At 45.5% G+C, this 23,493-nt stretch overlaps 1 protein-coding gene and 1 pseudogene across 2 annotated transcripts in view; one reads left to right on the top strand and one right to left on the bottom strand.

Annotated features, from left to right (window-relative positions):
• Positions 1-354: 354 nt before the first annotated feature.
• The window catches only part of B4GALNT2 (beta-1,4-N-acetyl-galactosaminyltransferase 2 (SID blood group)), a 43,263-nt gene continuing 20,124 nt past the window's right edge, over positions 355-23,493 (top strand). Inside the window, exons 1-5 of one of the 2 annotated variants that reach the window (XM_004041413.5) lie at positions 355-405; positions 9,125-9,325; positions 9,913-10,050; positions 19,471-19,577; positions 23,257-23,294. In XM_004041413.5, coding sequence (XP_004041461.2) covers positions 9,189-9,325; positions 9,913-10,050; positions 19,471-19,577; positions 23,257-23,294 — 420 coding nt within the window. In that variant the 5' untranslated portion in view covers positions 355-405; positions 9,125-9,188. Of the gene's footprint in view, positions 406-666; positions 705-9,124; positions 9,326-9,912; positions 10,051-19,470; positions 19,578-23,256; positions 23,295-23,493 lie in introns of those variants that run through there. The other variant, XM_004041414.5, reaches the window with a different exon arrangement.
• Positions 16,210-16,990, bottom strand: LOC109026805 (small ribosomal subunit protein eS10-like; annotated as a pseudogene).

Here is a 23,493-nt window from a genome sequence, read left to right as displayed (position 1 = left end):
TCCAGGCTGGGTGACAGTTTCAAAAAATAAATTCTTGTATTTGTGGCAGCTGGGTCATTAGAATACAATATAATCATGTGTGAGAGGAGCCATGGGAAACACTGAGCCTGGCTTATGAAAAAGGTCCTGCAAATCTAATTTCATCTGAAGTTCAACAGACTCTTTCTTCCAGGCACACAGGCGTTATGTGGCCGCACGGGTCCCTGCCCATTAGAAGGATTCAGCCACACCCCAGCTTTCCAGTTCCTGGGGTCTTTTGCCAGGACAGTAGGTGTGGAGTGCGTGGTGAAGTGGAGGGTGGAGGTGGGACCAAGGCCGAATTTAGGGACCCCCAGCATGAGCTGCGGGTGGGTCAAGGCCGCGAGGTTGGAGGGCACGGGGACACAGCATAGCGAGGAAGGAACGGTAGGGACCGCGGTGATAGACTAGGGGTGGACGCGGGGATTGTGTTTTTCTTTAAGCGGGAGAGAGAAGCCCGATCACCTGCAGCGGAGGAGAAAGGTCCAGGGTAGAGGTGGGGGCGCTGCTGGTGTGGGGGCGGTCAGGAGAGAAGGGCGGGGGCCTTCCCAAGCGTCCTGCACCTGCCCTACTCGCCGAGAATTTGCCCGGGTCGGTGCCAGGGCGGGGCAGTCGGCGGCCTGGCTGCTAGGCTCCGCGACATCCGGCAGTCTGAGGGCGGCGGGATTCGGGATGACTTCGGGCGGGTGAGTGTCCCCGGGGCAGAGCAGAGCGAGAGGTGAAACTTCGGGAGCCGGGAGCGCCGCGGGTCCTTTCTGGCGTCTGCAGAGCCGGCAGGTGCTGGGGACGCAGACGCCGGAGCCAGGGAGCGGGCGGTTGGAGTCTTAAGTCCAACTGGTTCCCCGCATAGGTGGCTGCAGAGGCGAGGTGACGGCGCGTGCGGAACGAACTCTGCACCCCCAGGAATGGGGAGCGCTGGCTTTTCCGTGGGAAAATTCCACGTGGAGGTGGCCTCTCGCGGCCGGGAATGTGTCTCGGGGACGCCCGAGTGTGGGAATCGGCTCGGGAGTGCGGGCTTCGGGGCTCTCTGCTTGGAACTCAGAGGCGCTGACCCAGCCTAGGGCCCGTTTGCTGCCCACGGGAGGAGCCGCCGTCAGGGGTATGTGGGTGCCCGGGCGCGGGGACTGCGGGCTGTGGACAGTCGGGGAGCCCGGCGGCTTGGTCTCCTCCACAGTCCGCGCGGAGTCAGGGAAAAGTCGGTTTTCAAATCCAGGCGCCCACCGCAGGGCAGAGTGAGCTGCGGTTGTGTGGCCCCGCGTGCTAAAGAGCCTCTACGGAGTGATATAATAATTAACGGGGTAAAGTACATTTGAAAGTCTAAATTAATTTTTATAAGCTACGAAGAAGGATCAGACATACATCTGGTATTCTTTTATCCGCAAAGTTTATTTTGTTTGTATTTTCCAAAACTCTAAAACAATCGCTAAACATTGACAAAGAAGTCATCTCACAAAAATGCAATAACATGTTTGTGACATGACATCTTGTAAGCATGAAAAAGAACACGTCTGGCCGGGCGCAGTGGCTCTCACCTGTAATCCCAGCACTTTGTGAGGCCGAGGTGGGCGGATCACTTGAGGTCAGGGGTTCAAGACCAGCCTGGCCAACATGGTGAAACCCCGTCTTTACTAAAAATACAAAAATTAGCCGGGTGTGGTGGCAAGTGCCTGTAATCCCAGCTACTTGGGAGGCCGAAGCAGGAGAATGACTTGAACCTGGAAGCAGAGGTTGCAGTGAGCCGAGATTGCTCCATTGCACTCCAGCCTGGGCGACAGAGGGAGACTCTGTCTCAAAAACAAATAAACAAAACAAACAAACAAACAAAAAGCAGCAACACACGTTGAATAGAGGATTGGCGGAATGGGGGAAAGGAAGGCAGCTTTGCATCCATCCACGTCCTTGGCTAAGGCTTTCATTCCAGCGTTCCCCTTCCCCAACTTCCCCCACTCCACATTCCTTCATGGGTGACTGAAAAGGAGGAAGCTGGGAGGCCTGATACTGATGCGGATAAATTTAAAGCTGGCAAATCCTCGGCAAGTTTGACTTTTCCTCCACCTGTGGAATCATGCATAAAAGGTCTGCAGTTTCTTTTTAATTGACAAATAATAATCGTACATATTCATGAGGTACATAGTGATATTTTGATACATGTAGTGATAAACACATAGCATAGTGATAAGATCAGGATAATTAGCATATACGTCTTCTCAAACGTTTATCATTTCTTTGTGTTGGGAGCAAACATTCAATATCTTCCTCCTAGCTATTTGAAACTATATTATTATCATTATTTTGAGATGCAGTCTTGCTCCATCACCCAGGCTGGAGTGCAGTGATGCGATCTCGGCTCACTGCAATCTTTCCCTCCCGAGCTCAAGTGATTCTTCCACCTCAGCCTCCCGAGTAGCTGGGATTACAGGCGTGCGCACGCGCGCCACCATGCCCAACTAATTTTTGTTATTTTATTTTATTTTTTTTAGACAGAGTCTAGCTCTGTAGCCCAGGCTGGAGTGCAGTGGCGCAATCTCGGCTCACTGCAACCTCCACCTCCATGGTTCAAGCAATTCCCCTGCCTCAGCCTCCAGAGTAGCCGAAATTACAGGCGCACGCCACCACGCCCTGCTAATTTCTTTTGTATTTTTAGTAGAGACAGGGTCTCATCATGTTGGCCAAGCTAGTCCTGAACTCCTGACCTCAAATGATCCACCCGCCTCGGCCTCCCAAAGTGCTGGGAGTACAGACATGAGCCACAGTGCCCAGCCTGATACTATATATTATTGTAACTATGTTCATCCTACAATGTTACAAAACACTGAAAGGCATTTCTGCTATCTAGCTGAAACTGTGTAACCATGCCCTTGGACTTCCTAGTGTTCAGGACCGTGAGCCCAATAAATTTTTCTGTATAAATTACTCTGTGGTATACCTGTGGTATTTTGTAATGGCAGCACAAAATGGATTAAGACAGTTTCTATAACTCGAATAGTTTAAATGTATTTATTTTTCTGGGTACCATTTTAGAAAATTTAGAAGTTAAGATGTTACAGAAATATGTGACAAAGATAGTGCAAACTCAAATTACACACACACACACAGAGTATTTCTGAGCTTCGGTTTGTTCCATTCACTTATTTGCTTATTCCTGAATTGGTAACATGCTTTTAATAACTGTGGCCTTATCATAACTTTGCTCTTTAGTAGTAATATAGCTATCCTTCTTTTTTTTTTTTTTTTTTTGACAGTTTCACTTTGCATCCTCCGCCTCCCAGGTTCAAGCGATTCTCCTGCCTCTACAGGTGCGTGCCACCATGCCTGCCTAAGATGGAGTTTCACCATGTTAGCTAGGATGGTCTTGATCTCCTGATCTCATGATCTGCCCCCCTCGGCCTCCCAAAGTGCTGGGATTACAGGCGTGAGCCACCGCGCCCGGCCCATCCTTCTTATTTTTAATATCTTCCTTGCTATTCTCATGTGTTACTTCTAATAAATTTTAGAGTCATTTTGACCAATAAAAAATCTGTTCTGCTAGCCTCTGTGGTGTGTGCCTATAGTCCCAGCTACTCAGAAAGCTGAGACAGGAGGATTACTTGAGCCCAGGAGTTTGGGACCAGCCAGGGCAACATAGTGAGAGCCTGGCTCTAAAAAAGGAAAATCCTGGCCGGGCATGGTGGCTCACGCCTGTAATCCCAGCATTTTGGGAGGCCGAGGCAGGCGGATCACGAGGTCAGGAGATCTAGACCATCCTGGCTAACACGGCGAAACTCCGTCTCTACTAAAAATACAAAAATAAAATAAAATAAAATAAAAATTAGCCAGGTGTGGAGGTGCGTGCCTGTAGTCCCAGCTACTTGGGAGGCTGAGGCAGGAGAATGGCGTGAACCTGGGAGGTGGAGCTCGCAGTGAGCTGAGATCACGCCACTGCACTCCAGCCTGGGCGACAGAGCGAGACTCTGGATCAAAAAAAAAAAAAAAAGAAAAAGAAAATCCTGTTTTGCTTTTATTCATGTGGTTATTATATTAAATTTATAAATTACTATAGAGCAAAGTTACATCTCTACAAAATTGAGCTATTCTAGTCAAGAATAAAAAGAAGGTATCTCAATCTATTCATATATATATTTCCCTAATACAGTGGTAATTTGCTTAATTCTTTATTTGTTCAGTGACAAAATTAATTCTTGATCATTACTAAAAAAGAAAGAAAAAAGAGAGACTATAGAAACATGTTCATTTAATAGTGCAGATCACAATTAAGAACTTGATGTGTGTCATTTCAGGCATACAATCCAATAAAGTTTTAATTTTTTAAGGGTGCATATTTTATATTTTATGTATATTCAGTAATTTGATTTTTTAAAAGGTGACTTTATTTACTTAGATGTTTAAGCTCTCACATTAGAGTTTATTTATTTATTTATTTATTTATTTTTGAGATGGAGTTTCCCTCTTGTCACCCAGGCTGGAGCACAGTGGCACGATCTCAGCCCACTGCAACCTCCACCTCCTGGGTTCAAGTGATTCTTATACCTCAGCCTTCCAAGTAGCTGGGATTACAGGTGCCTGCCACTACACTCAGCTAATTTTTGTGTTTTTAGTGGAGACGGGGTTTCACCATGTTGGCCATGCTGGTCTCGAACTCCTGACCTCAGGTGATCTGCCTGCCTCGGCCTCCCAAAGTGCTGGGATTACAGGCGTGAGCCACCGGGCCCAGCCTCACATTAGAGTTTTACAAGCTGGTGAACACTTGGCAAATTGTTTCTCCCAGAGAACTACAAGCATACATTCTTACACATTAAACTAATATCAATACACATCACAATTTTATCAATTACATAGTAAAACAAATTATCAAGTATACAAATATTAAGTTACACAGCTTAAAAGGCATGTAATATATCAGATGTCTGCTCAGTTCATTACCAGAAACCCACTTTTTTTTCCCCAAAGAGAGATTGGCAAGAAAAGGAAAAAATTCACACTTAAACAAAATAACTGTAAACAACTTCCAATAGGTATTTTAAAAATTACAAGCTGTTCAGAAATTTTATGATTAAAAATTGCTTTAGTTATATAATATGGTTTGAATGTGCCCCTCAGAGTTCATGTGTTGGAAACTTCATCCCCAATTAGACAATGTTAAGAAATGGGGCCTTATAAAAGGTGATGAGGCCGGAAGGGCTCTGCGCTCATGAATGGATTAATGCCATTATCATGGGAGTGGGTTCGTTATAGTAGGAGTGGATTCCTCATAAAAGGACAAATTCAGCCCCCTCTTGCTGTGTCTCTCACATGCACTCGCTTGTTTTTCCACCTTCCACCATGGGATGATGCAGCAAGAAGGTCCCCAGATGTGGCCCCTGGATCTTGGATTTGCCAGCCTTCAGAACATAAACTTCTGTTCCCTGTAAATTACCCAGTCTCAGGTATTCTGTTATAGCAGCACAAAACTGTACAAAACAGACCAAGGCAGTGTGATAACAGAGCATCGTTTCCTTTTAAAATGGATTTACTAAATTAAAATGTATGTTCTACATATTCTGCACAAGACAAAAAACACATTTTACCAAAAATATTTAATTGTTCCCTCCCATTCTTTTTCAGAACTTAACAGGGAGGCCCCTGTTAAGTTACCCACTAAAATTTAAGCATTCGATGAAATGTAATGTCTGGAGATATTAAAGACATGTGCTTCCATACAGTGTAGATTTTCAAAATGAAAATCCATAACAGCACAAGATGAGACTTAGAGGAAGATGTTAAATGATCACTGTGAGACCTGATTAAAATCCAACAAAAATCAGTGGTTGCACAAACCTGATGTATATTGGTACAAATGCAGTAGATATAAACATAAAGTGAGCAGGCAAATAATCAGATAGGCCCCACTTTCAATGTTTGAAATGACAGGAGGAATAAACCATGTAAGGTCTAGAGTGTTCCTAGTTCCGGGGATTTTAGTTCTGTGTGATACTAAAAATATACAAGTATTGGGCAGGCCATTTAGGCACTTAATCTCTCTAAATTTCCTATATATTAATAAGATTCTAGCATGGCAATAGACTTAAAGATTTATAACTCAAGACTGCATGATTTCAGGAAATGTCGGTTGGTACCAACCATAGGCACATCTTAAATGCTAAAAACCAAGAATCTTTTGCTAAGCGCCCAAGAGATCAAGATCATATGGGCCACCTAAGAGTCTGCCACATAAGTCCCACATGTTTCTTCTTAAGTATCTGCCTGCCTGGGTCATTTTGTGTTATGTTGTTAATTTGAAGCAGATTTCTGCTTTCATTATGTTTTCTGACTTGTTGGCTTATAGAAACCTTTGTAGGGTAGTGGTTAAAAGTGTGGTCTGCTTTTGAATTCTGCATCTGTCATAACCGAGAAAGCAAGTTACTTTTCCTATTTAGCTTCAGCTATCTCATCTGATCATTGCGTGGAGTAATCAAACTTCTCTCGGCCAGCCTTGGTGGCTCATGCGTGTAATCCCATCAGTTTGGGAGGCCGAGGCAGGCAGATCACCTGAGGTCAGGAGTTTGAGACCAGCCTGGCCAACATGGTGAAACCCCGTCTCCACTAAAAATACAAAAAATAGCCGGGTGTGGTGGTGGGCGCCTGTAATCCCAGCTATTCAGGAGGCTGAGGCAGGAGAATCATTTGAACCCAGGAGGTGGAGGTTGCAGTGAGCTGAGATTGTGCCACTGCACTCCAGCCTGGGTGACAAAGCGAGACTCTGTCTCAAACAAAACAAAACAAACAACAACAAAAGAAAAACAAAAAATAAAACTTCTCTTGTTATGCTGTTGTGAGGATTAAATGAGATAATGCACACAAAGCTCTTGGCAGGGGGTCTAGAACATACTAAGTGGTCATTAGACAATTATTATTATTAATTTTTTTACTATCTTTTGTCACCAGGTACCCTATTAAAATCTTACTAATAGCTTCTCACCTCATACATTTTAGTTTTCTGAATATGTAATCATTTCATCTGTAAATAATACTTTTTATTTCCCTTTTCGTTATTTATGTTTTTATTCCATAAGCTAATCTTACTGCATTGATTAGCACTTCCATGACAATGTTAGATAATAGCAGTGGGCGTTTTTGTTTTTTTTTTGGAGACAGAGTCTCCCTCTGACACCGAGGCTGGAGTGCAGTGGTGCAGTTTTGACTCACTATATCCTTCGCCCTCCAGGCTCAAGTGATCGTCCCACCTCAGCCTCCCAAGTAGCTGGGACCACAGGCCTGGGCCACCACGCCCAGCTATTTTTTTTTTTTCAGTAGAGACATTCACCATGTTGCTGGTCTCAAACTCCTGAGCTCAAGCGATCCGCCTGCCTCGGCCCCCCAAAGTGCTGGGATTACAGGCATGAGACACCATGCCCAGCCTATTATGTTTTTAGAGATGGGGTCTCAGTTGCCCAGGCTGTAATGCAGTAGTGCGATCATAGCTCACTACAGCCTTGAACTCCTGGGCTCAAGGGATTCTCCTGCCTTAGCCTCCTGAGTAGTTAGGACTATAGGCACATGCCACGGTGCTTGGCTATTTTTCAATTTTTTGTAGATACAGGGTCTTGTTTTGTTGCCCAGGACGGTCCTGAACTCCTGGCTTCAAGTGATCCTCCTGCCTAGGTCTCCCAAAGTGCTCAGATTATGGGCATGAGCCACTATGCCCGGCCAGGTTACATTCGAATTGCATTGTCAGAATGTATGATCTGAACGATTTCTACTTTATTACAGTTTTCTTTGTGTCCTAATATGTGGCCAACTTTTTTTTTTTGAGACAGAGTCTCAAATTACCACTGTATTAGGGAAATATATATGAATAGATTGAGATACCTTCTTTTTATTCTTGACTAGAATAGCTCAATTTTGCAGAGATGTAACTTTGCCCTATATTAATTTATAAATTCAATATAATAACCACGTGAATAAAAGCAAAACAGGATTTTCTTTCTTTTTTTTTTTTGAGACAGAATCTCTCTCTGTTGCCCAGGCTGGAGTGCAGTGGCGTGATCTCAGCTCACTGCGACCTCCGCCTCCCAGGTTCACACCATTCTCCTGCCTCAGCCTCCTGAGTAGCTGGGACTACAGGCGTCCGCCACAACACCCTACTAATTTTTTGTATTTTTAGTAGAGATGGGGTTTCACCGTGTTAGCCAGGATGGTCTCGATCTCCTGACCTCGTGATCCACCCGCCTTGGCCTCCTGAAGTGCTGGGATTACAGGCATGAGCCACCACACCCGGCATATGTGGCCAATTTTTATAAATGTTTTAAGAGCTCTTTAACAGAATACAAATTATATCATTTTGTTGTTCTGCTACTTTAAAATATTTTTGAGACTTGATCAAGTGAGACATGTCAGCATCTCTAACTATCTTTGTATTTCTAATCCTTCTTTCATATCCTGCCATTTTTTACTTTGTATACTTTAATGCTATTATTAGTGGATAAAGTTCACGGCTATCTGTTTTGGTATCATGAATTTGGTCACTATAAGTGGTCTTTCTGTCCTATTTAATACTCTTTTTTATTGCCTTGAATTTAGCTATGCTGACATTAACATTACTAACCTTTTTTTTTTTTTTTTTTTGAGGAGTCTCACTCTGTCACCAGGCTGGAGTGCAGTGGCGTGATCTTGGCTCACTGCAACCTCTGCCTCCCGGGTTCAAGCGATTCTCCTGTCTCAGCCTCCCAAGTAGCTGGCACTACAGGCACACGCCACCATGCCCAGCTAATTTTTGTATTTTTAGTAGAGGCTGGGTTTCACCATGTTGGCCAGGATGGTCTTGATTTCTTGACCTCGTGATCCGCCTGCCTCGGCCTCCCAAAATGCTGGGATTACAGGTGTGAGCCACCGTGCCCAGCCTCTAACCTTTTTTTTTTCTGGATTTTTTTGCCATCCTTTTATTTGTAATTTTTCTAAGTCCCTTTGTTGCAACTTGATTCTTTCCTCCTCTGTTTATCAGAAACCGATTTTAGTGACCAATATAAGCTATGTGCTTAGCTTACATTTTTCCTGAAATTATCAGTCTCATATACATTACATAATCAATAAAAAATATTTTAACATAATCTGTTCTTTTGTGTCCCAACAGCTCGAGATTCCTGTGGCTCCTCAAGATATTGGTCATAATCCTGGTACTTGGCATTGTTGGATTTATGTTCGGAAGCATGTTCCTTCAAGCAGTGTTCAGCAGCCCCAAGCCAGAACTCCCAAGTCCTGCTCCAGGTGTCCAGAAGCTGAAGCTTCTGCCTGAGGAACGTCTCAGGAACCTCTTTTCCTACGATGGAATCTGGTGAGAGACTGAGTGTTCTTTCTTTCACCTTAATGCACACATCTTCCTTGCTCCTCCTCAAGTACCATGCCCTACTGTGCCCATTGTACAGATGGTTCCCTTGCTTTCCTAAACCTGTGCTGAATGCACAAGTGACTGCAAGCCAGGATAGGGCTTGGTCTGTACGATCCAGTCTATGTTCTCTATAGCATCCAGCAAAATCCCTTAAAACTTTGGAGAGCATGTAGTTTTTTTTAATCAAAACTGCAGAAAAGATGCTGCTTCTCTGTCTCTCTGCCCTCCTTTTATGGTGGGGTGAGATACAACTGACAGTCACGTGGCTCTCAGATTTAAAGAAGTTAGGTGCAGGGGACAATTCAAGAGAGGAAAAGTCTTCAGCCTTCTTCTGTCCCTGCTTCCCTCCCTTTGTCCCCTTGTCTCTGTGACGGGCCAGTGCAGGGGACTCCAGGGTCTCATCATCTCAGAACAGTTGGGTGTAGGAAAGAAGATTTTCAGGATAAACTACACACTGGATTAGGACTCCGGTTTCCTCTCACCCACCAGCCTACCCACCCAATCCATGTTTACAGTCCTCTTGCTTGTTTCAGGCTGTTCCCGAAAAATCAGTGCAAATGTGAAGCCAACAAAGAGCAGGGAGGTTACAACTTTCAGGATGCCTATGGCCAGAGCGACCTCCCAGCGGTGAAAGCGAGGAGACAGGCTGAATTTGAACACTTTCAGAGGAGGTAATGCAGGTCATGAAGGCCCTTGGGTTCTGAGATGGAACAAAAGCTCTCCCTATGTCCTGAGGGTGTGAATCTTAAGAGAAAAAGCAGGAAGGAATTCTCTCTCTTGCAAGGGTCCCTGGGAGGAACTATTAGGAAGGAAACAAAAAGAAGGAATCGAGGAAATCATCCTTAAATGAAGATTTACAAAACTTTGTATGTACAAAACATTTCATAACAACAACAACAACAAAAAGCTGGGATTGGTGACACATGTCTGTCATTCTAGCACTTTGGGAGGTCAAGATGGGAGGATAGCTTGAGCCCAGGAGTTTGAGACCAGCTTGGGCAATATAGTGAGACCCCCATCTCTACAAAAAATTTTTAAAATTAGCCAGGCATGATGGTACATGCCTGTAGTCCCAGCTACTCAAGAGGCTGAAGTGAGAGGATCACTTGAGCCCAGGAAGTTGAAGCTGCAATGAGCCAGGATCACACCACTGCACTCCAGCTTGGGCAACAGATTGAAACTGTGTCTCCAACAAAAGCAAAAACAAAAACAAAAACAAAAAAAACAAAAGGAATGGAGATAGTTTGAAACATCTGGTGGTACATCCTCCATGCACCCAGGCCATCATAGCAGGTGATTTTGTAGTCATCACCAAGGTGCCCTATTTTATTCATTTATATGTTGAGAGCATACTACCCTGTGCTATATGCAAGGAGTGTATCCCTTTGTTTTAAATTATAAGGGGTGTCAACACTCAGGTGTATCAACCAGGATTGTTGGTTGAAAAAGGCAGAATTTGGCTGGGCGCGGTGGCTCATGCCTGTAATCCCAACACTTTGGGAGACTGAGGTGGGCAGATCACTTGAGGTCAGGAGTTCGAGACCAGCCTGGCCAACATGGTGAAACCCCATCTCTACTAAAAATACAAAAATTAGCTAGGCATGGTGGCGCACGCTTGTAATCCCAGCTACTTGGGAGGCTGAGGCAGGAGAATCACTTGAACCCAGGAGGTGGAGGTTGTAGTGAGCTGAGATTGTGCCACTGCCCTCCAGCCTGAGCAACAGAGCAAGACTCCATCTCAAAAAAAAGAAAAGAGAAAAAACAAACAAACAAACAACAGCAACAACAAAAACAAAACAAAACAACAACAACAACAAAAAAAAAACAAGAAAAGGGCTGAACTTGATTCTGCCTGGCTTGTATCAAAAGGGAATTTGTTAGAAGGATGCTGGGGCCTTACCAAATCCATAGGTGGTAGGATGTCCAGGCTAGGAAATCAGGTAAGAACTAACGGAGCACTGAAGAACTGGTCAGGCTCCAGGGCCATCTGGTCCCCATATTGTTGTTGCTTCTGCAATGAACTGTCCCCAGGTTACTGCCTTAGTGCTCAATTAACTGAGCCTAACTCATGAATCAAAAGGAAGGGAAAGGGTGCATCAGACCCCTCCAGGTTTGACTTTTGAAGCTAGCCACTGTCTTAGTCCGTTTTCTGTTACTATAGCAGAATACTGCAGACTGGGTAATTTATAAAGAAAAGGTAAGTTTATTTAGCTTACGATTCTGGAGGCTGAGAAGTCTAACGGCATGGTGGTGGCATCTGGTGAAGGCTTCTTGCTACATCATAACATGGTGGAGGGTACCACATATTGACAGGGCAAGAGCACATGCATCAGCTGAGGTCTCTCTTCCTCTTCTTCTTATAAAACTACCAGTCCCTTGGTTGGGCATGGTGGCTCACGCCTGTAATTTCAGCACTTTGGGAGGCCAAGACAGGTGAATCACCTGAGGTCAGGAGTTTGAGACCAGCCTGGGTAACATGGCGAAACTCCATCTCTACTAAAAATATAAAAATTAGCCAGGCTGTGGTGGTGAGTGCCTGTAGTCCCAGCTACTCAGGAGGCTGAGGCAGGAGACTCACTTGAACCTGGGAGGTGGAGGTTGCAGTGAGCTGAGATCGGACCGCTGCACTCACTCCAGTCTGGGTGACAGAGTGAGACTCCATCTCAAAACAAAAACAACAACAACAACAACAAAAACCACCAGTCCCATCATGGGGTCCCTACCTGATGACCTTATCCTAATTACTTCCTAAAGGCCCCTACCTCCAAACAACATATGAATTTGGGAATTAAGTTTCTAACACATGAAATTTGGGGAACACATTCAAACCATAGTAGCCACTACCCTCCAAATTACATGCAAGTGGAAGGCTCCCCAGAAGACAGATGGAGGCACCGTCTCCATCAGGAGGTGTTGAAAGCTGGACAGCCAGTGGAATACACAGGTGATGCTGGCATGGATTTCAACCCTGGTGCACCTAGCTATGTGAGGAGCAACTGGTCTTGGTAGTTAACAGTGCTGCCGTGGGAAGCTGACTGGCTGCATTCAGGTCCTGCATCCTCTATCTGCCAGCTAGGTGATCTTGGGCAAGCTGCTTAATCTCTGTAAAATGGGGATGCTAATAACACCTAGCTCCAGTTGGGCATGGTGGCTCACGCCTGTAATACCAGCACTTTGGGAGGCCAAGACAGGAAGATCACCTGAGGTCAGGAGTTTGAGACCAGCCTAGCCAACATGGTGAAACCCCATGTATTAGTCAGGGTTTTCTTAGAGGGACAGAACTAACAGCGGGGAGAGAGAGAGAAAGCGAGTGAGAGAATTTATTAAGTATTAACTTACATGATCACAAGGTCCCACAACAGGCTGTCTGCAAGCTGAGGAGCAAAGAGAGCCAGTCCAAGTTCCAAAACTGAAGAAGTTGGAGTCCAGTGTTCGAGGGCAGGAAGCACCCAGCACGGGAGAAAGATGTAGGCTGGGAGGCTAGGCTCGTCTCATCGCTTCAAGTTTTTCTGTCTGCTTTATATTCGATGGCGTCTGATTAGATGGTCCCCACCCAATTAAGGGTGAGTCTGCCTTCCCCAGCCCACTGAGTCAAATATCAGTCTCCTTTGGCAACACCCTCACAGACACACCCTGGATCAATATTGCATCCTTCAATCCAATCGAATTGACATTTAGTATTAACCAGCACAAGTCCACCCCTTGTCAACTTGAACCCATACACATCTCCTGAGATCATACATAATCTTCAAATAAAGACAATAATAAGGTTATAATTATGCCTAACATAATACAACTATCTTTTGTACGACCAGAAACGCACCAATCCCCAACCCAAATACTATTACATAAAGTTAACAATACTTAGATGCTGATATGAAGTCAATAAATCTTACGTCACATGGTAAAGGAAAAGGAAATAAAATGAAGATATTTTCTTAGTACAAGTGTGTATATGCACAAACATGTTTTTAACAAAAGAAAGAGGAAATACTCATGACAATTACAGTCCTCATTTCTGCAGCTGGTCATACAGTCGTAGCTGGTATTGATTATCTTCTTTTACTACCCATTCTGTATTCCCCTTGCCTTCAGCAAGCACCTCAGCAGGTAATGTTTTTTTTCCTGGTGGAGTGACCCAAACCTTCATTCCTGAAGGGTCTGGGTCATTTGTAGTCCTGCCTGGATTGGGCTATTGTAGTTTCCCATTGACCTTAATCACAGGGCATGGTAATACTAAGAGACACCCTAATGGATCTCCTGTATTCCATGTGCACTCTTCCTTACCTCCATTGTGGAATAGTAGACTGATTTTATCTTGATAGCCCGGGTCAATCACCCCAGCTAACACAGTAACTTCCTTCTTAGCCTGTTGACATAAAGGTAGGAGGAGTCCAAAGTGTCCAGGTGGCAATATTAACTTCCACTTTAATGGAATCGTTGTTGTGTATACTGGTGGCAGCGTTCCTCCCTCTGGAACTAAGACCTCTAGGCCAGCAGAACATACTGTTGCGGGAACAGGAAGCAAAAATTTTGCTAGTGGATCACTAGGGGTGATGGTGAGTAGTGCTACTTCCCCTCTTTGATTCCTGGACCCGTGAATCCTGGCCATGGGAGAATCAGTACCATATATTGGACACTGATTCAGAGCATACATGGCCTTCTGGAGAACTTTGCCTCAGCCCTGCAAAGTATTGTCACCTAGTTGGCATTATAATTGTGACTTCAAAAGGCATTCCACCGTTCTATCAATCCAGCTGCTTCAGGATGATGGGGAACATGGTAAGACCAGTGAATTCCATGAGCATGAATCTACTGCCGCACTTCTTCTTCTTTTTTTTCAAGATGGAGTTTTGTTCTTGTTGCCCAGACTGGAGCGCAATGGCACGATCTCAGCTAACTGCAACCTCCACCTCCCAGGCTCAAGCAATTCTTCTGGCTTAGCCACCCGAGTAGTTGGGATTAAAGGTGCATGCCACCACTCCCTGTTAATTTTTGTATTTTTTATGGAGAAGGGGTTTCCCCAGTTGCCGAGGCTGGTTTTGAACTCCTAGCCTCAAGTGATCCACCCATCTTGGCCTCCCAAAGTGCTGGGATTACAGGCGTGAGCCACCATGCCTGGCCCAACACTGTCTTTTCTTAATTTCCATTGCTGACTGCTCCATAGGGATCCTCAAATTCTAGCTAAGCCATGTGTCTAAACATTCCTGCCTGATTGCGGGCTCCTTAAGGTGAGACTGTAGTTTTCCCATCAGTCCAAGGCCTCTATGAGAGCTAAACAGTCCTCCATCAGACTGGAAGGTTCATGATTACAAGGGCTATGTCTCCTCCCTTAGACTGGTACTTCTGAGGCTGGACTCTCTCTCCTTCCTTAGATTAGGGATTCCCTGAAGGTTGGCACTGCTCTTGCAGGATGTCTTCAGCTAATGAAATTACATATGATAAATAACCCAGAATCATTTGCTCCCTGGCCAATGTCACATAAGCTATATAAATCTCTGGAGTATATACAGGAGATGTTTCATAATTTACATTCTTCGTTACATGTTGGATGAGGTAATCTGGCAAAATTGCATTTGGAGACCACATCTGTTATCCTCCGGAGAATGCATGACTGATGTGGAAGGATGACTAATTAAGAGGATGTTTGTGCCTCTTGTCTGTATCCTTGAAATTACAAGTAGAGCTTGATACTGGATGAGATCTCTGACTCAGCTGAGGCTGATTGGTCAATCTGATCCTGTGTGTTAGTGCTACATTATACTTCCATTAAAAAGCAGCACGTGTAATGCTCCTCTAAGAAAAAGTTCATTTTTTTCCTCTTCTTTTCTTGTTTTCTTTTTCTTTACTCTTTTCTTTTCTTTCTTTCTTTCTTTTTTTTTTTTTTTTGAGACAAGGTCTGGCTCTGCTGCCCAGGCTGGAGTGCAGTGGTGCAATCTCTACCCACTGCAACCTCCACCTTCTGGGCTCAAGGGATCCTCCCACCTCAGCCTCCCAAATAGCTGGGACTACAGGTGCATGCTACCATGCCTGGCTAATTTTTGTGTTCTTTTGTAGATATGGGGTTTTGCCATGTTGCTCAGGCTTGTCTCAAACTCCTGAGCTCAAGCAATCCAGCTGTCTCAGCCTCCCAGAGTGCTAGGAATACAGGCGTGAGCCACCATGCCTGGCCAGAAAAAGTCCATTTTAACCCACTCCCCTGACCACTACCACTGCTATTCTCGTCCCTTTCTTAAATGATAGGTTCCCTTGTAAACCTAGCTAAGGAGTCTGCCATTATGAATTCGGTATGTATTATTCCACACTATTTTTAAATACTGTTACATACATGTATGTTATATATATATGTGTGTGTGTGTATATATATCTATATAAACATATACTGTTGGTTTTTTGTGTATTTTAGTGTACTTGGTACCATAAAAACAAATCACTCTGAAATTTGTTTTTTTATTCAATTATATATATATATATTTCAGATTATAAGTTTATTCAATGCAAAATACTCCTCTGTCTGGGTGTGGTGGCTCATGCCAGTAATCCTAGCACTTTGGGAGGCTGAGGCAGGTGGATCACCTGAGGTCAGAAGCCCAGCCTGGCCAACATGGTGAAACCCTGTCTCTACTAAAAATACAAAAATTAGTCGAGCGTGATGGTGGGCGCCTGTAATCCCAGCTACCCAGGAGGCTGAGGCAGGGCAATCACTTGAACCTGGGAGGTGGCAGTGGCAGTGAGCTAAGATCGTGCCGCTGCACTCCAGCCTGGGCGACAGAGTGAGATCCTGTCTCAAAAAAAAAAAAATAAAAACAAAACAAAAGTCCTCTCCAATTTTACTGAGGTGGCTGACCACATCCACGACCAAATCTGCCTCTTACTGGAATTTGGTTGTTGACGCAGCCTCAGCCTCGGCTTTCTTGTTGGCAGCAGGCTGTGGGTTTCCCCACTTGTGGGTCTTGCAGGTGGCTCACCCTCCAGACCTTCAGGCAGAGACCTGCCAGTCTCTGGACAGCTGTGGCATAAGGTGGCAAGCACAATCTCTGGGGGCAGATGGAGGTCATCATGGAGATACTGGATACCCTTGTTGGTAAGGTACGCGTAGAAATGTCTCCAGGCAAACCGTTCCTGCACAAAGCCTCCGGACTTGAGAGACTGCACAACCTTCATGACATGAAGGTCGGGCACCTTCTTGTCTGCCAGCTCCAGGTGCTTAGGCATGTGGACATCCTTCTTGGCCACCATGACTCCCTCCTTTAAAAGGAGTTCATAGGGCCGGGTGCGGTGGCTCACACCTGTAATCCCGGCACTTTGGGAGGCCGAGGCAGGCGGATCATGAGGTCAAGAGATCAAGACCATCCTGGCCAACATGGAGAAACCCCGTCTCTATTAAAAATACAAAAATTAGCTGGGCGTGGTGGCACGTGCCTGTAGTCCCAGCTACTTGGGAGGCTGAGGCAGGAGAATCGCCTGAACCTGGGCGGTGGAGGTTGCAATAAGCCGAGATCGTGCCACTGAATTCCAGTCTGGCGACAGAGCGAGACCTTGTCTCAAAAAAAAAAAAAAAAAAAAAAAGGAGTTGATAAATGCATTCCCGTTCTTCTTAGGCATCAACATCTCGGTGGCTGCAGGGTCCGGGGCCAGAACTGGAAAGGAGTATGAAATGTTTTTAAGAGCTATGTGTATATCTAGTTCATCCCTCTTAATTGCAATATAGCTATGAATATGAATATGCTGCATTTTACTAAGCCACTTCCCTATTGAAAGGTATTTAGATTGTTGAAAAACCTTCATTTTTACATTTACATTATTTACAATAATATTACATTATATTTACATTATTTCCTTTTTCATTAAGACATGTATAAGGGCCAGGCACGGTGGCTCACACCTGTAATCCCAACACTTTGGGAGGCTGAGGTGGGCGGATCACTTGAGGCCAGGAGTTCGATACCAGCCTGGCCAACATGGTGAAACCCCATCTCTACAAAAAAAATACAAAAATTAGCTGGACATGGTGGTGTATGCCTGTAATCCCAGCTAGTCAGGAGGCTGAGGCAGGAAAATCGCTTGAACCCGGGAGGTGGAGTTTGCAGTGAGCCGAGATCGCACCACTGCATCTTGCCTGGGTGACAGAGTGAGTGAGACTTCATCTCAGAAAAAAGAAAAATACACGTATAAGGATGTTCATTTCAAACAATGCTGAAATGAACGTTCTTATGCTTGTCTTATTGCTTACACATGCAAGTATTTCTCCTTTCACCTAGCATCTTACTTGCTAGATCCCAGGGTATGCCTTTTTTATTTTTGATAGATATTGCCAAATTTCCCTCAAGAGGGCTTGTGTGAACTCACACTTTCATGAAGAGTGGGTAAGTGTCGCACCTTACATACACCTAACTAACGTTTGCTATCATCAAATTTTCAAACTTTAATGAAAAAGGTATTCCATGTTTTTTTAATTCACATTTCCCTGATTGAAGCTGAGTATGTTCCATATGTTCATTGCCATTTGTATTTCCTCTTCCGTTAATTACCTGTTTATGTTCTTTACCATTTAAAAATTTTGCCTTTTTCATATTACCGTAAGTATTCACTATGATGGTCTAATCTTTTTTTTCAAGGTAATTAAATGATCTCCTGGTTAAACTTGGTCCCGAAGGCTAACATTTCAACCATTGTACCATAGTTCCTCAAAAAGCTAATCTTGCTGGATGGTGCTATGTGCTTGCTTTTGACTAAAGATTGTTATCGGCCGGGTGTGGTGGCTAACGTTTGTAATCCCAGCACTTTGGGAGGCCAAGGCATGAGGATCATAAGATCAAGAGATCAAGACCATCCTGGCCAACATGGTGAAACCCCGTCTCTACTAAAAATACAAAAATTAGCCGGGCATGGTGGTGTGTGCTTGTAGTCCCAGCTACTAAGGAGGCTGAGGCAGGAGAATCACTTGAACCCAGGAGGCAGAGGTTGCAGTGAGCTGAGATCGCACCACTGAACTCCAGCCTGGCAACCTAGCGAGACTCTGTCACAAAAAAAAAAAAAAAAAAAAAAAAAATCGTTATCAACAACCAAAAAAACCATAAAAATAGTTACTCTGTTTCCTCTAAAAATATTGTGACAACAATTACTCCCATATACACTTTCTTGTGATTTAGTTTATTTATTATTTCAGCGGTAGGAGAAGTTCCACCTCCCTTCAGGAATTGGTCTACTTCTTCCTTTGGATATTAAGGACCATGTGATGATTGTCAATCGCTTTTATCCTAGTTCCCACGAAGTTCAGATGTGACTTTGGTGTTTAGCTGCTGCAGCTGGGTGGGCCCCTACCGTCTGATAATTTTCTTCTTCTATGCTGGTCATGGTTTTTTTTTAAAAATATATGCTTTTTTAGCCAGGCATGGTGGCTCTCTCCTATAGTCCTGGCTTCTCTGACAGCTGAGGCAGGAGGATTGCTTGAGCCCAGCGGTTGGAGACCAGCCTGGGCAACATAGTGAGACCCTATCTCTACAAAAAAATTTTAAAAATTAGCCGGGCTTGGTGGCATGTACCTGTAGTCCCAGCTATGAAAAGGCTGAGATGGGAGGACTGCCTGAGCCAGGGAGGTCAAGACTGCTGCGAGCCGTGATTGTGCCACTGTACTCCAGCCTGGGTGACAAAGTGAAACCCTGTCTCAAAAACAAAAATGCGGCCAGGTGCGGTGGCTCACGCCTGTAATCCCAGCACTTTGGGAGGCCAAGGCAGGTGGATCACTTGAGGTCAGGAGTTCAAGACCAGCCTAGCTAACATGGTGAAACCCTGTCTCTACTAAAAATACAACAAAATTAGCCGGGCGTGGTGGCGCACTCCTATAATCCCAGCTACTAGGTAGGCTGAGGCAGGAGAATCGCTTGAGCCCGGGAGGCGGAGCTTGCAGTGAGCCGAGATCGCACTATTGCACTCCAGCCTAGGTGACGAGAATGGAGGGAGACAGGGACAACCCAATTTTGATTTCTCCACATTGTCAGGGCAAGGCTCTGTGCACAGGCACCACTTTGAGAACGAACCAGGGACCAGCATCACGGCAGCTGCTGACGTTTCTGTTCTCCTTCCTGCAGAGAAGGGCTGCCCCGCCCACTGCCCCTCCTGGTCCAGCCCAACCTCCCCTTTGGGTACCCAGTCCACGGAGTGGAGGTGATGCCCCTGCACACGGTTCCCATCCCAGGTAAGTACATCCACATCCTGAGAGACCCCAGACAACATTCTCACTCTTCTAAGGCAAAAGGAGGGAGAGGTCGGGTGCAGTGGCTCATGCCTGTAATTCCAGCACTTTGGGAGTCCAAAGCAGGAGTTCAAGACTGCAGTGAGCTATCATCTTGCCAATACACTCCAGCCTGGGTGACAGAGTGAGACCCCGCTGTCTCTTAAAAAAACAACAACATAAAAGGGGCCGGGTGCTGTGCTCGTGCCTGCCTATAATCCCAGCACTCTGGGAGGCTGAGGTGGGTGGACTGCTTGAGCTCAGGAGTTTGAGACCAGCCTGGGCAATATGGCAAAACCCTGTCTCTACAAAAAATAGAAAAATTAGCTGGATGTGGCGGTGGGCACCTGTAGTCCCAACTACTTGTGGGGTTGAAGCAGAAGGATTGCTTGAACCTGGGAGGCCGAGGCTGCAGTGAGCAGAGATTGTGCCGCTGCACTTCAGCCTGGGTGACAAAGTGAGATCCTGTCTCAAAAATAAATAAAAAATAAATAAATAAAAGTATGGAGCAGGCATTCATTGGTACCTGCTGTGTACTCAGCACAAGGCAAGAAGCTTGATATGATTTTTTTTAATTTTATTTTATTGAGACGGAGTCTTGCTCCATCTCTCAGGCTAGAGTGCAGTAGCATGATCTCGGGTCACTGCAACCTCCACCTCCCGGGTTCAAATGATCCTCCTGCCTCGGCCTCCCAAGTAGCTGAGATCACAGATGTCTGCCACCATGCCTGGCTAATTTTTTGTATTTTTAGTAGAGACGGGTTTTCACCATGTTGGCCAGGCTAGTCTCGAATTCCTGACCTCAAGTGATCTCCTCACCTTGGCCTCCCAAAGTGCTGGGATTACAGGCATGAGCCACCGCGCCTGGCTTGATGTGATTTCATTTCATGTTAGCCTTATTGTATCCACAACTGGGAGTCTCCTTTAGTAGCCGTGACCTCCTGGGGCTCCAAGATAACACAGGAGAGGACAGAAATCTGTGTGCCTCAAAGAATCTTAGGACATAATTGGCTTTTCAATGTCCTCCAGCATCATGGGAACAGGCAAAACATAAGCCACTCTGTAAAGAGTGCTTTTTTTTTTTTTGAGACGGAGTCTTGCTCTGTCACCCAGGTTGGAGTGCAATGGCGTGATCTCGGCTCACTGCAACCTCCTCCTCCTGGGTTCAAGCCATTCTCCTGCCTCAGCCTCCCAAGTAGTTGGGATTACAAGTGCCTACCACCACACCTGGCTAATTTTTGTATTTTTAGTAGAGATGGGGTTTCACCATGTTGGCCAAACTGGTCTTGAACTCCTGACCTCAGGTGATCCACCTGCGTTGGCCTCCCAAAGTGCTAAGATTACAGGCATGAGCCACTGAGCCTGGCCGGGAGTGCATTGTGAAAAGAATATTTATGTTGGTTAAAACTGCCCTCCATGATGGATTTTTACACACCCCTCTAGTTCAGCATCACATTCCTCATCAGAATAAAGTGGAATATTATCAGAGGGACCAGAAGGATGAGCCTGCAGGCACAGATGTCCCCTCCCAGTGCAGAGATGTTGGATTCTGTGGGTCTGTCCAGTGAAGTCTTCTTCTGCTTGTGGGCTCTTGGCATCTGGAGGCAAACAGCCCCCCGAAACCTGCAAGCCCCAGAAAAGACCTCCAAGTAAGGTCCGGGTGTGGTGACACCTGGGGATCTGACGTATCTCATGGACCCAGCCGAGCTCTCTCCAGGTCCAGCACTGAGGAGCATGACAGATACCTGAATTTCACAAACCACACCTCAAACAGGTGAGATGAGAATGACTGCCTGAGACAGAGGGGGATGCAGGACATCAACAGATGGCATGTCTCACACAGAAGGAAGGGCAAGGTCCCAGACAGGGGACAAAGGGGACAGGGAAGCAGAGATGAGAGTTTAGTAAGTTATTAAAGGCCACATAGAGAGGATGTACTTGAATTCAAATTTGAATTAGTCCTACTATGAGAACAGAGATAGATTCTAAAGTAAACGCATTTGGGGTCAAGCACTAGTGTTCTTGAATAGCCATCTTAAAAACTGTTTTTCATTTTGGATGATTCATTTCTTATTGTGATAAAATATATATAATGGGCTGGGTGCAGTGGCTCATGCCTGTAATCCCACCACTTTGGAGGCTGAGGCGGATGGATCACTTGAGGTCAGGAGTTTGAAACCAGCCTGGCCAACATGGTGAAACCTTGTCTCTACTAAAAATACAAAAATTAGCCAGGCATGGTGGTACGTGCCTGTGGTCCCAGTACTCGGGAGGCTGAGGCAGGAGAATTGCTTGATCCTGGGAGGCAGAGTTTGCAGTGAGCTGAGATCACACCACTGCACTCCAGCCTGGATGACAGAGTGAGACTCAGTCTCAAAAAAAGAAAAAAAAAAAAAAAGGACTGGTGCAGTGGCTCACACCTGTAATCCCAGCACTTTGGGAGGCTGAGGCTGATGGATCATTTGAGGTCAGGAGTTTGAAACCAGCCTGACCAACATGGTGAAACCCCATCTCCACTAAAAATCGAAAATTTGTCGAATGTGGTGGCTCACACCTGTAGTCCCAGCTACTCGGGAGGCTGAGGCAGGAGAATCACTTGAACTTGGGAGGTAGAGGTTACAGAGAGTTGAGATTGCACCACTGCACTCCAGCCTGAGTGACAGAGTGAGACTCCATCTCAAAAAAAATGTATATATAAAATATAGAAACTTATATATTATATTAATGTTATATAAAAACATATATATTATTATTTATAATATATAATATTTAAACATAAAATCAACAACTTTTTTTTGTTTTTGTTTTTGTTTTTTTTTTGAGACAGAATCTTGCTCTGTCACCCAGGCTGGAGTGCAGTGTCGAGATCTCGGCTCACTGCAAGCTCCGCCTCCCGGGTTCACGCCATTCTCCTGCTCAGCCTCCCGAGTAGCCGGGACTACAGGCGCCCGCCACCATGCCCGGCCAATTTTTTTTTTGTATTTTTAGTAGAGATGAGGTTTCACCGTGTTAGCCAGGATGATCTCAATCTCCTGACCTCGTGATCCTCCCACCTCGGCCTCCCAAAGCACTGAGATTACAGGCTTGAGCCACTGCGCCCGGCCAAAATTAACAATTTTAACCATTTTAAAGTGTATACTTCAGTGACATGAAGTATATTCATGTTGTTGTGCAACCATCAGTCACCACCAGAACTTTTCCATCATTCCCAACTGAAACTCTGTACCCATCCAACTGAATTCCCCACTGTCCCTCTCCCTGGCCCCTGGCAACCACCGTTCTGCTTTCTGTCTCTATGGGTTTGGCTACTCCAGGTGCCTTATACAAGATGATTCATTATTCATCCATTGCTTCCTCCCCTTCAGTAACAGACATTCCCTGAAGGAACTGAATTAATTCACAGCCTCCAAAACTGAGGACGGGCATCAGAGGTTTTAGAACCGTTGGGGTTTGAGAAAGACCACGAAACACCACTTAACAGAACCCTGGGGAGAGGCGCACGTGTCAGCAAACACTCTGGGTGGGAGGTGACACTTGAAGGAGCTCTCAAGGATGTGCAGGAGTCCACGAGGTTGGCGGGAGCAGCGGGGAGCTGCGGTGTCTCTCATGAGCAGTTTTCTTTCCTTTTCCCTGTGTCCTCCAGGCCTCCAGTTTGAAGGACCCGATGCCCCCGTCTATGAGGTGAGTCCTTCTCCCAGCCCCTCTTTGCACTTGGTGTCCTGTCCTCATTCCCTCAACTGTGGCTGCTCTCAGCCTTTGACGGAGCCCCTGTCCAGATTCAAGGTCAGACATGAGCCCAAGGAGGGAGGGGATGGAAGGGTGTGTAGAAAACCTAACTTCTAGCCTTGGGAGTGGCTGGAGTTCCAGAGAGGACTTCCCA

The sequence above is a fragment of the Gorilla gorilla genome, chromosome 4 (genome assembly GCF_029281585.2).
Source record: "Gorilla gorilla gorilla isolate KB3781 chromosome 4, NHGRI_mGorGor1-v2.1_pri, whole genome shotgun sequence".
NCBI lineage: Eukaryota > Metazoa > Chordata > Mammalia > Primates > Hominidae > Gorilla > Gorilla gorilla.
This window is presented reverse-complemented; position numbering and strand designations above follow the sequence as displayed.